General features: G+C 42.7%; 2 protein-coding genes across 3 annotated transcripts; one reads left to right on the top strand and one right to left on the bottom strand.

Moving 5' to 3' along the window:
* The first annotated feature begins 268 nt into the window (after positions 1–268).
* LOC121304759 (olfactory receptor class A-like protein 1) lies at positions 269–1,225 on the top strand. Its single transcript, XM_041236140.1, has one exon. The coding sequence runs from the start codon at positions 269–271 to the stop codon at positions 1,223–1,225; it is 957 nt and encodes a 318-aa protein (XP_041092074.1).
* Positions 1,226–1,680: 455 nt separating this feature from the next.
* Positions 1,681–13,890, bottom strand: LOC121304634 (solute carrier family 26 member 9-like). Of its 2 annotated transcripts, XM_041235873.1 has the most exons (22): positions 13,564–13,890; positions 12,537–12,586; positions 11,918–12,117; positions 11,645–11,784; positions 11,251–11,361; positions 10,986–11,161; positions 10,726–10,890; positions 10,266–10,418; positions 8,895–8,977; positions 8,623–8,770; positions 8,281–8,394; positions 7,872–7,949; positions 7,666–7,761; positions 6,820–6,926; positions 6,374–6,443; positions 6,192–6,284; positions 5,961–6,068; positions 5,222–5,497; positions 4,840–4,894; positions 4,366–4,505; positions 3,167–3,232; positions 1,681–2,895 (listed from the first exon to the last, which is right to left on the bottom strand). In XM_041235873.1, exons 3-22 carry the CDS (start codon positions 12,040–12,042, stop codon positions 2,821–2,823), a joined length of 2,379 nt encoding a protein of 792 aa, XP_041091807.1. In that variant the 5' UTR covers positions 12,043–12,117; positions 12,537–12,586; positions 13,564–13,890; the 3' UTR covers positions 1,681–2,820. The 2 variants fall into 2 exon arrangements, with proteins under 2 accessions (XP_041091807.1, XP_041091806.1); XM_041235872.1 differs by lacking the exon at positions 12,537–12,586.
* Between the last annotated feature and the right edge of the window lie 2,850 nt (positions 13,891–16,740).

The raw sequence follows: 16,740 nt of genomic DNA, 5'->3' as shown, positions 1-16,740 counted from the left end.
CCTGTGCAAAGAATCTGTAGCAATTTCTGTAGTTCAATAAGTAGACACAAAAAATGCTGACCCTTTTCCATCTTTTGTACATCTTATAGAATGTCTTTTTTTTAGCTAGGTATGTGCTGCATGCTTTTCTTTAAAAACTGTGGGCCACCTGAAATACTGTCACTTTTAATGTTGGTTTACTGTCTCTTCAGCAAAATACGATTATTTGTTGTTTTGTTCTGTTTGGTAAGGTTGCCTTGGTTGACAGAGAAGTGGAACCTTGAGCAGAATGGATCTCTGTGTCACAATCAAAGGTGTGTCATTCCTCTTGCAAACGGGTCTGGGAATCCTGGGCAACCTGCTGGTTCTGTTGGCTTACGCCCACATCGTCTATTGCGAGCGCAGACTGCAGCCTGTGGATATGATTCTGTTCCATCTCGCGTTTGCCAACATGATGGTTCTCCTCACCAGAGGAGTCCCCCAAACCATGACTGTCTTCCAATTACACAATCTCCTGGACGACGTGGGCTGCAAGATAGTCATATACTCCTACAGAATAGTGCGAGCCCTTTCCGTCTGCATCACCTGCCTGCTGAGCGTCTTCCAGTCCCTGACCATCGCCCCGTCCACTTCCAGGTGGGCCAACCTCAAGACCAGGTTGCCCAAACTCATCCTTCCTTCTTTTGTTTTTCTGTGGCTGCTCAACATGGCTGTCTGCATCGCTGCCCCTTTCTTCTCCGTTGCGCCTCAGAACGGCACCGTCCCCAAATTCACCCTCAATCTTGGTTTCTGCCACGTAAATTTCCAGGACCAGCTCTCCTACGTCATCAATGGAGTAGCCGTCACGGGACGCGATTTCATCTTTGTGGGTCTTATGGTCTTGGCCAGTGGATACATCCTCTTGGTCCTACACCACCACAGCAAGCAGATGAAAGGGAAACGGAGCTCAGATAGGCACCAGAGCTCCACGCTCGAGAGCAGAGCGGCCAGGACCGTCATTACCTTGGTCATCCTCTACGTGGTCTTCTTCGGGATTGATAACATCATCTGGATCTACATGCTGACGGTGTCCAGTGTGCCTCCAGTCATCTCGGACATGAGGGTCTTCTTCTCCTCCTGTTACGCCTCGTTCAGTCCCTTCTTTATCATCAGCTCCAACAAGAAGATCAAAAGAAGGATGAGCTGCGCCTCCGAGGAGCCAGAGCAGCAGTCTCCTGCCTCTGAAATCTCGCACGTCAAACTGTGAACTCCCCTCTGTGCACCCACTTCTTCGAATCCTTGTCTCTTTCATCTCAGGAATGTGTATTGGCTAAGAAATCTTTGATGCAAACTGTTATGGCACTAATGCAAATACATCACAGTAATGTCTCTAATTGCTATGTATTTCCATAGTAGTTACTTAGTAAATACATGTGTACTTACACATAATTGCAATGATTATGCATAGTTACAATGTACTTAATGTGTAAATCTTTTTAAATGATATCACCCTAATCCTAACATTAAACTTAACCCTATCCCAAACCCTAACTCGAAACCTAAATCTAACTCTAACCCCCTAACCCTAACTCAAAACCTAACCCTTTTCTGATATAATTGTGTACTTACATATATTGATGCAGCTGCTGTCTGTGATAACTGTGAAGACAATACACCCTAATTCTAAATGAAAGATGTGTAAATACAACACGACACAGTCAGTAAAATCAATATAATGTATTTAATAAAAAGTTCAATATTCAAGACTGCAGCACATCAATACTCAAACATGAATGCAGTAACTCTCTACGATCTCAATAGAATCTCCTTCAGCAGTCACGCAGAGAACACACACATGCTCCCCGCTATCACGAGTAATGTTTCATGATAGTTTGATTGTTTACATGTTTACACAAAGAGAAAAAAAAATCAAAGAGAAAAATCATCACGATTCGGCAGTACAAATCATTTCTTTAGTGTGTGAATACTTGCAATAAGTAAAGTACTACTTGTTTTCAGGCTGTCAGACAGCCTCAGGTTAGTGCAGCGGTGCTAAGTTGTACCATATTCATTGTTAATAATGTTGTTTTTTTGACTCTACCAACTGGCTTTAGTAGCACATTAAAGAAAACATTTCAGAAAATGACAGTGGAATTTTTTTTTTTTTTATCATAAGTGACTTCAGCCTTGATTTCAGTGCTAGACTGTGGTGACTGAAGCATGTCAAGTGACAATGGGATGGAATTCAAGCCAGGGATCTCCTGTCTCAGTCTGTAAATCTAGCCAGTAGACCAAGGGTAGGCAACTGTGGTCCTTCCAGTACAGGCCTTTGTTCCTTCCATGTCCTAAATTTCTACTGATTCAACTAAACCTCTGGTCAATTCTAAAAAGTACTGAAACAGCTCATTATGAAAACTGGAAACCAATGGCCCCCTGGGAACAGAGTTGCATACCCCTAACACTAACACAAGACCACAGCAGCAAAGCTGGGTTCTAAATGTGCAACATCAAAAAAAAAAAAAACGCCACATTTATTTGCATGCATGAAAGAAAGAGAGGACAGGGCTCCAGCTGGCATGGATCCTGAACTGCTTCCTTGCCCCCCAGGAGAAAAGGAAATTTTAGGGTAGACCTGAGCCATGGCCACTGGGCAATGTGGGGAAGCAAACATTGTACCAGCTGGTCATGTCCCTGGTCAGTGGATTTATAGAGAGGGTAATTCCCTGTATTCAGCGCTTGTTGTTCAGGGAATCCTCAAAGCATTTTTAAATCTATTTTAAAGGAGACTGCTGTAGAAATAGACAGTGCCTTGTATTGCTGTCTCGCTGTATTGGTTGACTCTCAAGGTCTTGGTCTTGCGCCTCATTGCCGTGCGTCGCAATTGCTGGGGCTCGAGGAGACGTGGTCCCCTTTATTGAACATGGATCCAAACAATTCCTGTTGAAAGCAAAGAGAGAATAGCATGAAGTGTGGGTCGGCCAAGGCTGAAACAGTTGCAAATGTCTCAGAAACCACAAATTCGATTAAATGAATCAAAACATGCTTTTAAACAAAACAAAACATTGCTTAGAACAGTCCTCAAAGTTGCTGGGCTGGTGAGCATAGAATTAACTAGCGTAAAGCTTTGAAACGAAGCCCCATGGTCTCATAATGCATGATGGATTGACTGATTGGTTGATCGATTGATTGATTGATCGAGTGATTGTACCGCTTCCAGATCTCTGTCCTCTTCATCCTCTGTTTCATTTTCGTGGTCCTTCTGAGCAGAGTCCTCCTGAAATAAAAAAAATAAAAAAACACCATTATTTTCAACCTACAGCACGGTATTTCCCAGATTGGGTAATCTACTCTCAGTTTTAATGACCTAACACTGGCAGATCTAAACACATGAGCAAGGTAAAAGAATTGGAAACCTTCGTTCTCGCATCTACAGACAGAGCCCTTGTGTTACTACACTGTATAGCACTAGATGGAGCCATTTCCTTCCCTCATACTAGAGCAAGGAAAGCTGTAGCACTTTAGTTTTCACTATGAGACCCTTATGCAACAAACGTGAGTCTCCAAGCTTGTATCATAGATTCCTGTAGACCTTTCGGGTTGCCTTTAGGTAGAACCAAACAAACTATTAAACTAAAACTGATGAACACAAAGATGGGGACCCCCGTGTGTGTGTGTGTAACAGGCAGTGCTGCGTGATGCACTTTCATTCCAGATTCTTGAGATGAGATGAGGTTGAAAGCTCTATAACCTATAATGTAGATGAGTCTCTTTTGCATTGTGGTTAGGGTGCTTGCTTATAGTGTGCAGGTTAGTGCCCAGCCTCAGCCCCTGTTACATGTGCATGCATCTAGTTTTCATAATCCCTTTTAAAACAAATAAAAACCGCAGTTTTGTAACTAAATTTATAAAAATAGATTGAACCTACATGTACTTTTAAGCCATGTGCAGGCTTCCCTTGCAGTGTCGTTCTTTCCTAACCAAAACATAGGCACAGCAAAGCAGGGTTGAATTTAATGTTTACTAAACTGATTTATTTCATTAACATTCAAAAATTGTAAATCCTAATAATAGACTTTGTGACCTCAAGAAGTTCTGATTGCTCCAGTAGGTAAAAAGAAAGGATTCCTGTAATTCACCGTCCCTGAATCTCAAAGGTGAGAAAAAACCTGGCACAGGCAAATGTTCAAGAGCAAACACTGCTCTCCCCTAATGACCCTGACGGCATGTGGATTATCTGGAACAGGTATTTACCAAAGCTTTGGCATTTCCTTATACCATGTGTCAGTAGCATGGCATTCTCAAGCCCCTTATCACTCTGCTTGAGCTGCAGATCTCTTTGTTTTCCAGGCTTGGGATTCACGGTTTCTGCTTCCCAGCCAAGTGACCCGGCAGTGCCCATGCTCTTACCTTGTCCTTGCATTCCTCCCTCGCACGCGCCTCCTCCAGGGCATACAGCACAGCATCGTGAACGGAGAGAAAGAAGTGCTCCGGGCTCAGGCTGCTCTCCTCAAACGCCCCTCCAGCATCCAGCTCCTCAAACACCTGGCCTGCAAACCGAACAAGGGAGTAACTGAGAGCAGGACTTGTGTTTATCAGCAGTATGCAAGAGACTGGGAGCAGGAGCTGTATGTATTTATTAAATGTTAAAACGGCTTGCCATAGCCTTTGTTCTGGGGCTCATTTAGTTTAAAGCAGGGCTGAGAGCAGCAGGCTGTGCTCTCTGTCCTGCACCGAGATATGGGTATATTTTTTACTTGTATGTTGATGTGTTTGTTTAAATCTGTTGTTAATAAAACCATGCAGCAAGCACTTGAATGTGGTCTTCTGCCTCTGTGTGTGCTATTCCTGACGCTAGCCAGCCATGACCTCAATGCTTCCTACCTTGAACGTTGGCCAGGTATAATCTGACTCCTATTTTCTGATAATTGGAGCTCATCTAGACACAGAAGGAAAACAAATAGAAAATTAAAACCTATAGAGTAACACCAACCCCAGTGGCAAAGTGGATTGAGCCCAGCACAGGCAAGCATGGTTAAACCCGAGGCACAATAAGACTCTTAGAAACGTTCGCCATGGTATTTTTGCACCTTATGCTTTGGTCATATTATGCATTTACGATACCCTGGTTTGCCATGTTTATGAATATGCTTTACAGTACCACAGCTCGCTCTTCTTTTCAATGTTTTCTTATGCTTTATCATGCCTTCACTGCGTGGTATTACACTCTGCTTTTACTATGGGAAACGTTCATAAGGGGACCTACATTAGTGAGTGCCTTAATCCCCATGAGGTCCATAAAGCAGACCCCAGCCAGGTCCAGGATGATGGTGTGGGTGGAGGGGACGGGGAGGGACACAGGGTGAGTTGGGGGTGGGGGTGGAGGTGGAGGGGGCCTGGCAGGCCCAGCAGAGCCACTCGTCTCCAGGCCCCCGTATTTGAAGTTGATGTAGCCGACGTGCCTGACCCCTCCAGTGTCCCCATTGTTATTGGTGTCGGCGCTGCTGTCAAAGTCCCTCTGCAGCTCCTGTAGTGACACAGTCTATACAGAGAGAGTTAGGGTTATTGGGGTTAGGGTTAGCATTCAGGTTTGTGGGGTTAGGGTTAGGTTTAGAGTTAGAGTTGACAGGGTTAGGGTTGGGTTACATCATGCAAAATGCTTTACACATTAAGTACATTGCAACGATGCATAATAACATTGTAATTATGTGTAAGTACACGTGTATTTACTAAGTGGCTACTGTGTAAATACGCAGAAACTAGAGACACTTCATGTAAAGTGTTACCTTGAGTCTAAATCTCTTGTCTATAATGTGTTTTTGATGAAGGACTTATTGGATGCCAGCACTGGTGACAGGAAAATAAAGTGAGGCATAAGTCTCTATTCTTTTTGATTGACTATATCCATAAGTGACTTTGTAACCCTAGAAAAGTTGAGATTGCATACAATGCAGACAGACAGGTAGACAGACAGACAGACAGACACGCTATTGACTGATAAACACCTGGCCTTTCATGCATCCCAGGGAGTCCTTGTTCCTCAACCTCTCCTGTTTCTGTTTCTTGAGGAATTTTTTCTGTTTTCGGAGTATCTTCCTAGGGTTCAGTCTTGTCTGTGTAGTGATGACACACACGTTATTGCTCAATATAACCCCACCCAAGGAGGGCAGTATTCCCTGTGTCAGTAGTGCATCGCGGAGCACATCATGCTACACAAGGCATTAAAGCATATCTACCTTTTTGATGACCTTCTGCCAGAATATCTCAGTGTTAGCAAAATAGAGAGGGGCGCAGTAGGTCACAATTTTCACTCCACTCACTTCTTGGACCTGAAATTAAAAGGACAAAGAAATCAGGGATCGCGGCTTCAAGATAAACCCAGTGCATTGTCAATGTGTCCGAGAGACTCCTGCTTTACCTTATTATACACCTTGGGGTTTTTGTAGAGGTCGGTGCCCACAACCTGGCAGAGAGCAGAACCGTTCCGGCTGCAAAGAATAAGTCATGAGAGACCATGAGGTAAGGGGAAGACTGAGGCACTGGTGTCTTCTTGTGACTTCAGAAATGCATTCTCCCTATTCAGTGGCATTAAGTGCTCCCTTGGTTTTTTCACTCTATCAAGAGACAGTGTATTAGTGATTGTTGTGTACACAGGGAAGTATAGCATGTGCACGATGCACATGCCTATCTGTGATTTAACACAGTCTGTGAATTACTGTATCGAGATGAACTGACAGGGACAGCACACAGGCTGCTGGGGGACTGTGCTAGCCACAGAGCACAGGGTGTGTCCGATGGGAAGTGATTCAACAGCAGCTCATTAGTTGAGTTTTAAAGCCTCAGTTACCACATCAATGTACTCACAACTGTGTCTGGAAGACCACCACGAGCATTGAGAAGCCCGCACCCACCGCGACCCCGTAGGGCAGACTGAAGAAGAAGGCTGAGAGGAAACTGACGATCCACACCAACTGGAAGAGAGAGAGAGAGAGAGGGATGGGGAGGTCAAGGGCACTCATGGATACGGTGAGCAGCTATGGACAATCAAAAACAGAGCACTTTAATTCACATCACGTTCAGCGGATATAACAGGAGTCACGTTTTATTTAAAATGTCAAGTTATGAATTATGATTTCTGATTGTTTAAAAATGGTAGCTGGATCTTGTTGCACAGCTGCTCAGGAGGAGCTGAACTGCCTTTAAGTGGGCTCTGTCACTGAGTGGCTCAGTTACTTAACTTAATGCACCCAGCGTATTGCAGGGCTGCACAATAGCAGTCCTGGAGTTCTGAAGCCTTCCTAGTCTTTGTTCCACCTATGATCTAAATCAATGGAGCCAATTTTCAGGTTTAATTATTAGAAAACACCTAGAAAACTTGGAGCACTTCTCCCCTCCAGGAGGCGTATATAGTGCAGTGATTGCACCCCATATCACTGAGTGCATTACAACACAAAACATACAACATGTCCTTTTTTTTCATGGGAAAACAGCAGTTCAGTGCACTTCCTTGCACAAACAACCCCACGAGTAAAACCACAAAGACTGTGTGCTAACTGATATGGAAAAACCATTAGAGTGACTTGAAGGGTTGCCTGTGGGTTTGATCTTTTCTTAATCTACTGTCATTCAGTCGCCTCGCTGATTAATGAGAGTGGCGTGAGGGAGGCATGGGAGTAGGACATTGGAGTTGCATTATTGTTAGTAACTTACACAGTCTAATCGGTTCTTTTTCCAGAGGTAGTAAGGGTCGGATAACTGCATCAAGGTATTCTTCAAGTTCACAGCAATCAGCGCTCCCAACACAGACTGAATAGGAGGAGAAAGAGCATGAGCGAGAAGAAATCCTAGAAATTTAAGGATATGTTTGTGTGACATAATAATTCAGTTCAAAATCCATGTGGCTAGTAGACTCTCACCTTTGGAAGTGGCTTCATGTAAACACCTAATGCCAGTAGGGTGACCAACACCACCAGCATCACACACAAACTTGCAAACTGGGGGAAAACACACAAGTTAATAAGCTACACCCAAGTTGTAATGTCACTGGTATCAACCTTTACTTGAAGGTGATGCTGTTAAGCTAGTTTAAAGAGCTCTCCCTAGTGGGGAGTATGGGTAACTGTCCTCCTTTTTCTACACAAAGCTTGCTACAACAGTGTCTAAAGTATTTTAAGAACCAACCTTTCGTTAAATATTTAAACAAGTGTAACCAAAACCCCTTTGCTGCAAATAAATACTATAATATAATAATAATAATAATAATAATAATAATAATAATATAATAATAATAATAATAATAATAATACTGTAATTCCTTTGCCTCACCTGAGACTTTCCCCCAGCAGCGTCAACTGCCAGAGTGACAGAGAGGGCACAGCAGATTACGTGAATATTAAAAAACGACCCAATAAAGTTACTGCAGCCCAGAGCCACCATCTCCTGCAAACGGCAAGTCAACATTTCATTATGAGAATAACAGTGCATACAAATACCTGACAAGCAGGCCGTCTGTGGCATGTCAGTTTTCTTGCACAATAAGGTAATGTGTTTGCATGTATATGCATTATACAGTATGTGATGACATTTCTACAGATAAGGGGGGAAAAAAAGTGTTACATAAAAGTGATGCCCACCCTCTCTCACCTGATGAATTGCGCCTGCTCTTACCTGGTTGGAGTCAATGTCGTAGACGTACCGGGCTGCCAGAGTCCTGCCAATGGCCAGGTTGATCACATACCCCACGATGGCCAGGGAGAAGGCAGTTCCAATCATCTCACCCCACAGACTCACCCTCGGGAGAATGGGCATGGGTAACCTGGGGACAGGGACAGGATCACTGCTATGAGACGGAGACGGTCTCTGGTGTGAAAAAGGTTGAGGAACTGTTCTGAAGAGCATCAGTGGCTGGGATCTAAGAACCAGCATATAGATTAGCTTACCCCAGGGGAATATGCCCGACTATATCCATCTTGTATATCTCTGGTAACTTCAGCGTTCCGGAGATAGCTGTGGCAGCAATGACCTGAGTGTGAAAAGAGCTCTTTAAACCAAATAGCTCAGTACAGACTGGCAGAAGAGCTCTTTAAACCACACAGCTCACTACAGACTGGCAGAAGAGCTCTTTAAACCACACAGCTCACTACAGACTGGCAGAAGAGCTCTTTAAACCAGATCGCTCACTACAGACTGGCAGAAGAGCTCTTTAAACCAGATCGCTCACTGCAGACTGGCAGAAGAGCTCTTTAAACCAGATCGCTCACTACAGGCTGGCAGAAGAGCTCTTTAAACCAGATCGCTCACTACAGACTGGCAGAAGAGCTCTTTAAACCAGATCGCTCACTACAGACTGGCAGAAGAGCTCTTTAAACCAGATCGCTCACTACAGACTGGCAGAAGAGCTCTTTAAACCAGATCGCTCACTACAGACTGGCAGAAGAGCTCTTTAAACCAGATCGCTCACTACAGACTGGCAGAAGAGCTCTTTAAACCAGATCGCTCACTACAGACTGGCAGAAGAGCTCTTTAAACCAGATCGCTCACTACAGACTGGCAGAAGAGCTCTTTAAACCAGATCGCTCACTACAGACTGGCAGAAGAGCTCTTTAAACCAGATCGCTCACTACAGACTGGCAGAAGAGCTCTTTAAACCAGATCGCTCACTACAGACTGGCAGAAGAGCTCTTTAAACCAGATCACTCACTACAGACTGGCAGAAGAGCTCTTTAAACCAGATCACTCACTACAGACTGGCAGAAGAGCTCTTTAAACCAGATCGCTCACTACAGACTGGCAGAAGCCCAATTGCTCAACAAGAACTGATTGATTGCTGGTCCTGCCAACAATAGAATTGAGACTCTTTTGTTGAAATGTTTGTCTACGGGACTAACAGATAAACTCAATCAGTAAATAAATACTGCACCCACGTATCCCCTGAGATTTCAGACTTCCTCACCCTGGAACACACAACTGCCTTTGCAAAAGTATCACAATCTGTCACCTCTTTCTTTAAATGAGGTTTTAAGAAGGTGAACAAACTTTGTTTCTAAGTAAACTAAAAGGAATTGCTTTCCCTGGGAGGTTAAGGAGAAACTGAGCTAGGACTTCTCCACTTTTTCGCTTTGTCCGCAGAGATGGAAATAAGACTCCTATTGCATAGAAGTTTGATCCATTCCTGAGTTTGTTACCTACACACTGTGGCTAATCAAGCTCGTAGTAACACCTGGAGTGGGTGAAACTGCTATGCAATAGAAGTCTTATTTCCATCCCTGTGTTATAGCTTGAATAATGTCTTTTCCCAAAGCAGTACTCACAACAATGATCTCCATGGGGATGGGAAAGGGCAGCTTGTTCTTGTAGCGCATGTTGAGCTCCTTCACCACAATAAGGGTCACAGAGGTGACCAGCGAGAAGATCAGGGAGGCCACATTGGTCTCGGGCAGATAGGTGATGATATCGATAAGAGTCTAGGAGATTAACAAAGCTTGCACTGAATAAAGGACCATTGCAATGCTAAAATTGTCCATGTCACAGATTGAATCGCAGCAGCAGTGAATGTATCTATCTAACAAATAAACCGGGACTGCCATCTAGTGGCTAACAGGAGGCAAGTACAGTAAGCCTAGGGTCTGTACTTGTGCTGATAGAATGATCAAGCCTAAAGCTAAGCACAGTCAGCTGATAAGGGGTTCATTATGCCGTTGCATTTAAGTACCTTATCCTTAAGTACGTCAACAAAATAGGAAGCAAGGGGGGGAGCTGTTTGCTACTCACGTAGATAGAGGCCAGCGGCCCATTGTAGACAGTGGTGTAAATCCCGAATATGTATTTCAGCACCGAGATGAGAATCTGCAGCCCGGCGGCCGTCATGAACCCCCGGATAAAGGACTCTGACAGGTAGATAGCCACGAAGCCGAACTGCACAAAACCCAAGGCTATCTGCGGAGAGGGAACACAGGTTAGTCCTCCAATCTTAAACTGCAGTGTGTTCCAAACCTCTCTCTCACTCCCTCTTTCTCTCTAGCAGTACCTACCTGTATGAGGGCAGTGAGGCAGGCCAGGGTTCCGGAAATCCCCATGCGAGCTGCATTCATCATCGTCTCATTCAGCACTGTCTTGTTCGAGGTGGCGTTAAAATGCATGAACTTGCTGTCCGGGGCCAGGTCCGTACAGACTACCCCCACCATGATACTCAACACTGCAAAGGTGCCTGTGGATGAAGAACACCACAATCTGCTCACCACAGCTTTCTACTAGCACTCCTTAAAGGTGCTTTGCCATTATTTGGGTGGATCTTACCTGGTACCATTTGGTGGATAGAGCCCATGAAGAAGTAGGGGATGAGAGGGAAGAAGGATGAATAGAGCCCATTGACAGGTGGTAGATTGGCCAGCAGAGCGAAAGCCATACCTAGGTTAAATAAAATGGCATTACATGATTACATATTATTATTATTATTATTATTATTATTATTATTATTATTATTATTATTATTATTATTATTATTATTTCTTGATGCTGCATACTTTTTTTCTGTTTTAAACCATCATGTAATAACATATCATACTGGTGTATGAAAAGCACTATATACATAAAATTAATTGAACTGAATTAAACACACATCTTGGAAATACATATCAGAAGGTGTGAAGCATTCTTCTCAGTGCGGGTGAATTCAATGGCTAGTACTGACCCTGAGGCACCTGGATGGTCCCGGCACTGACCCCACTAAGAACATCGAAGAGCAGAGACTCCCTGGGCTTGTACTTCGGAAACCAGGTGAGGATGGGGAAGAGCCCGAGCAGGAGGGCTTTTAACCGCGGTCCTGAACATCTGAAAAAAAAAAAAAAAGGGTTTCTTCAATCCAAACATGCATCGTCCACAACTACAAACGTTTTACAAGCGCAAGAAATTATCCAGAAAAGAGAAGGGGAAAAAAACTGCAGGTCCCAAACAGCAACGGTACCTGAAGAGCTTCCTGAATTTGGCCCCGGCGGGATAGCTCCTGCTTTTCTTGTTGCAGTCGAGGTCGAAGTCCGGGATGGAGTAAGCGGGCCTGTCAATCACGTAGCGTGGCCGGAGCAGGGCCATTGTCAGCGGGTCTCAAGGAGCAAACCAAAGAGAGGCTCGTTCCTCACGGCAAGGTCCAGGCGACTTGTAGGAATGCTAAAGAAAACGGAAGTAAACCGTAGTACATACCGATTCATTCAAAAATACAACACAACCCTTGTGGAAGCTAACACTGAATGAACATTTCACTGTGCTTCTAGTGTCAAGCCATAGAAAAAAAAAAAAACCTGCAGCCAAAGTCTCGCTGTGTTGGCCTGTTGGGTACTACTGCTTTAAGACTGTTTAAACTATTGCCAACTGATAAACATTAAGGCTGTCATCAGTTAAGACATTAAGCTTTTTGTCCGACAGACAAAAGAACTTTATTCACAGGGCAGGTATGAATTCTTATCTCAAATGTGTGTTCTGTTCTTACTGTAATAGTGTTTAGAATTATAAATCCTAGTACAGTGCAGTGTGGTTTGACAATGGTGCAAAAGGACTATCAATGACCAAATGTGTTTTTCAATATTTACCTTATATTGTAGAACTCATTTTCATGGGCCTTGAACTTGACCTAATACAGCTGCAATCCAATGGTAAATTGTCTCAGTAATTTTGCAGTTTTCCCATGCTTTTCCCATGGCTATACTATGCATTTAAAATAGGTTCCATGGTTTGCCATGTGCTTGAATAAACTTTACCATATATAGCATGCAATAAGTATGGGTCTACACCTAAGAATCTTTCATGTGCTACTATTAGCTGCACTAAAGCTGTTAAGATTCACACAATCCAAACATGATGTAACCTGGCAAGCAGACGGTCAGCAATGGGAATATGCAGAGGTTGCACCAGCTGATGACTCAAAAGTAGAACCCTGATCCATGCCATGCAATCAGTGGCTCTACGGCTAATGTGGCAATGCCTTCTTGAGTGGCTCTTCAAAGAACATTATATTAACCTAGCTGACCCAATACATGCAAAGACTCTGACTCAAAGACAATTGCAATGTATTAAAAAAAACTATTACAGTATACAAACAACACAATAAAAACGTGTGTTTCTCTTCAGCATCTAGACATCAAAGAACAGAATGGATAAGTCATCTATGTGTCAATGTGGACTGAAGCATTGGCAGGTTCTAAGCAATCCCCCAATACGATCCAGAGAAGGAAAGATGATCAGATCCCATCTTCATCCTGTGATGGAAACAGTGCTGTGTCTTCGGGAGTTGACCTGCAAAAGAGAATCCTCCCGTACGTGTTGGAACCCTTGAAACAGCCACATTAAGCCATGAAAGACTTGGATGTCATCAATAGACTTGACTTGAGTTCCTTGGCAGCGGAAGGTAAGGACCCGCTACGCTGTTATTGTCAATACCCCTGCACTATCTGACCTTGAAATAACTCCTTACCTCATCCAACAGTCTGCCGTCCTGCAATTGAATAAGCCCTCGAACATACAGGAGTTAATTCAAGAATCACAAAAAAGTGCCTGTTCTTAATTAATTAATTGGTAAATAGTCTGTTTATAAAGCCAAGCAAAAAGAATCCAGCTTACCTTTTTTTTTTAGTATAACGTTATAACTATAACTAGTATATTTTCTAATAACTTTCTTTGGAGTCCTTTCTAGACGTCCCGTGGTGTGTCGCTCTCTAGAGCCGCACTTTCCTCTACCTGTGTTTGTATAGCTCACAGAAATTTATATAGAAGCCAGTGCAGAGAAGGGGAGGGAACGTGTTTAAATCCTCCCCATCACAGAACTGTGTACCAAATAAAATGCCAACGACAATGTAACTTGTACGCATAGTGGACCTGTATTGTGAAGTGTGTTCGATTTGATTAAGTGAGAATCTGATTTACTAGAGATAGAAAAAACTAAACACAAGCACAAGTGACCTGAACTGTAACTGGACTGCAGCAACACTGGATACAGCACAGTTACACTGTTTATAACCCATAAAACAGTTTGATGACAGGTCATCTGTGAGAGTTGTTTTGTGGTAACAAGATACCAAAGGCAGAAGTGCGGTGTGATTCTAGTGGTTTGGAGCAAAATACCTATTTTGAAGAACTAAATTAGGTTCAATTTTTTTTTTCTTGCTAGTTTTACATTTTATATATATATATATATATATATATATATATATATATATATATATATATATATATATATATATATATATATATATATATATATATATATATATATATATATATATATATATATTTAACAAACAAACACATTTTTTTCTTACTGTACACAACTGAGAAAGCATTGCTTAAAGGCACATGTTTAAAAGCAGAGATGATGTATGGAAATGAACACCTCGACCGCTAGAGAGGAACGTCACATAGGATCCCATTGACAGCACAGCGCGGCAGCCTGTCGTTAAGTATTCAGCTGAAGGCAGACTAGAATATGATCCCACGGTGGTATAACAATGGACCGATACACACTGATAATCCATTGTAGTACTGTACCACAGTTCTGTATCAGTACCCTTATGTTACATGTTCAAGTGTAATATTAGGCCAAAGCCAATGTTTTACTGGCTGGCAATTCTGCGGTCTCATAATGGTTGTGCTAGCTAGGGTTTCTTTATGACATTCCACTTGTAATGAAATCCCTTCAGTATTTGGTGTGCTACAGCACAACTCAGATGGCCTAAATAAATGAAGGTACTGTGTTGAGCTAAAACAGTTCAGCAGTGCTTCAATGTAGTGGAAACATTCACGGAAAGTGTGGCCCCAATAAAGATCATCTTTACTTTCTGTTGTAGTTGACAATATCACGGTTGCACAATTGATGTAAACTATGAGCAGGTGTTCAGTGTTTGCATTAATGCCAACGTTTTAACAAAGCATTCTGCTGCCAACCATCCTTTAAATAATAAGCATTTCAAGGAATCCCCACCATTAAAAATCTTTTTTTTCATTGTACACCCCTTTCCACCAAAAACAAAGACTCTTTCCATAGCAAAGCAATGACTTCCAAAAGACACGCCTTCCAATCACCCTAGAAGAAATGGCATGAATGCATCTTTTAAAGTCAAGTTCAAATAGGACTTTATTACAGACTCCTGTAGTAACGCTAGACTGACCTTCAATGACCTAGCATGCACTCCATGTAACGACGTACCCTGATGAAGGCAATGCTGAGCTGAAAACTCATTGTCTCTTTATGGGTTTTTTTTTTTAACCAATAAAGAGATTTTGTTCTTAACCCTACGCACCACAGTTGACTTTTGTGATGTAGCACCGGGTCTGTTTTGATAATCATCTTATCACTATCACTCCAAACAGATTTTTTTTCCTTTTCTCGCCCTGTAAGTATTAGAAAATAAAGGTAATACGTGTAAAACATGTATTAACAGACTCCTGAGGTAAGCAGTCCCCCAGAAAAGACGTTCCCCCCGATACAAGTGAATGGGAGAGCCAGCCACCTTTAATAAACTGCAGCAACAAATGTCCAGTCACTTGGAAATTAAGTTTGATTTCACATTCGAGGACCACGTTCACCATAGCATGCGCTCCAGACAAAGTTTGCAGGCTGTTTTCAAGGCCAAATTATGAGACCTTCGGCCAGGTCAAAAGACCTTTTGACAATTGGCGTGATTTCTTAATCAGAGGCAGTGTGGTCCAGTGTGGTCCAGTGGTTAAAGTCCAGGGCTTGTAACCAGGAGGTCACTGGTTCAAATCCCACCTCTGCTACTGACTGACTCTCTGTGTGACCCTGAGCAAGTCACTTAACCTCCATGTGCTCCATCCTGTGGATGAGATGTTAAATCAATGTCCTATTGTAAGTGATTCTGCATATAGTTCACAGCCTACCTCTGTAAAGTGCATTGTGATGGCTGTCTGCTATGAAAGGTGCTATATAAAAATAAAGAGATGATTATTATTAATTGGCAGAGTTTTTATTAACATGATTCCCTCTACGGCTCTATGGAAACTGGGACCAGTAAGCAGGTAAACTCAGTATCAGGCCCTCCCGTGCCAGCATGCCCAGTGATGCTGTGGGTTTAGCAAACAAGCGGACAACAATGGCTGACCGCTTTATAGTATTTACTGATGTCTGTGCTTTGTGTTGCCCTATCTACAGGGCGCAGCCTGTGGTGTAAACTCACTCAAAGTGTGCCAGTAGAACAGGTACACACACACACGCACGCACGTACACACACACGCACATTGCGAAAGGTGGTATGTTCATCAATAGAGAAATGTTTCTTGTAAGGATTAGGAAAAATAAATCTAAAAGCTCAGGACTAAAAGTTTGTCCTGTGAAGAATCATCAAGGTTTTTTGATCAAGCGTGAAATTAGCACTTAACATTCTTCACTTGTAGTATCTAGAGTGTCTAAAATATGTTCAGAGCAAAGTGTATTTTTATCTTTAAAAATTAAGTAAAATATCAAGCTTGATCGTAATTTAATATCTCATTGGGGTCAGTAATTGAGATCCACTGAAAGACCCCAGCAGCTGCAGTGGACCTTTTACAAGGATCTCTTGTGAATGTGTGTATCCAGTGCTTTTACAAGGATCTCTTGTGATAGTGTGTATCCAGTGCTTTTGTCACCCCCTGCTGATTAAAATTGCTAACTTCAGGCTTTAATGTGCATGGAAATTTTCTTAAGACTGATAAATCTATGTTACCCTTAATAAGCATTAAGTGTGAGATGTACATAATATTTTTTAGCATCGGTGGGTGCCTCATATAACAGGCAGAGCTGGCTGG

This window comes from Polyodon spathula, chromosome 39, assembly GCF_017654505.1.
Source record: "Polyodon spathula isolate WHYD16114869_AA chromosome 39, ASM1765450v1, whole genome shotgun sequence".
Lineage (NCBI taxonomy): Eukaryota > Metazoa > Chordata > Actinopteri > Acipenseriformes > Polyodontidae > Polyodon > Polyodon spathula.
Note: the sequence above shows the minus strand (reverse complement) of the source record. Positions and strands in the feature narration are given on the sequence as shown.

What these genes read in the sequence shown, in the direction of transcription:
- LOC121304759 (XM_041236140.1), top strand. Translation starts at nt 269, where the DNA reads ATGGATCTCTGTGTCACAATCAAAGGTGTGTCATTCCTCTTGCAAACG.
- LOC121304634 (XM_041235873.1), bottom strand. Translation starts at nt 12,042, where the DNA reads ATGGCCCTGCTCCGGCCACGCTACGTGATTGACAGGCCCGCTTACTCC. An exon ending in GCCTCACTGCCCTCATACAG is followed by an intron (nt 10,891 to 10,985) that starts GTAGGTACTGCT and finishes CCCTCTCCGCAG; the next exon opens with ATAGCCTTGGGTTTTGTGCA. An exon ending in AGGACAGAGATCTGGAAGCG is followed by an intron (nt 2,896 to 3,166) that starts GTACAATCACTC and finishes TGCTTTCAACAG; the next exon opens with GAATTGTTTGGATCCATGTT.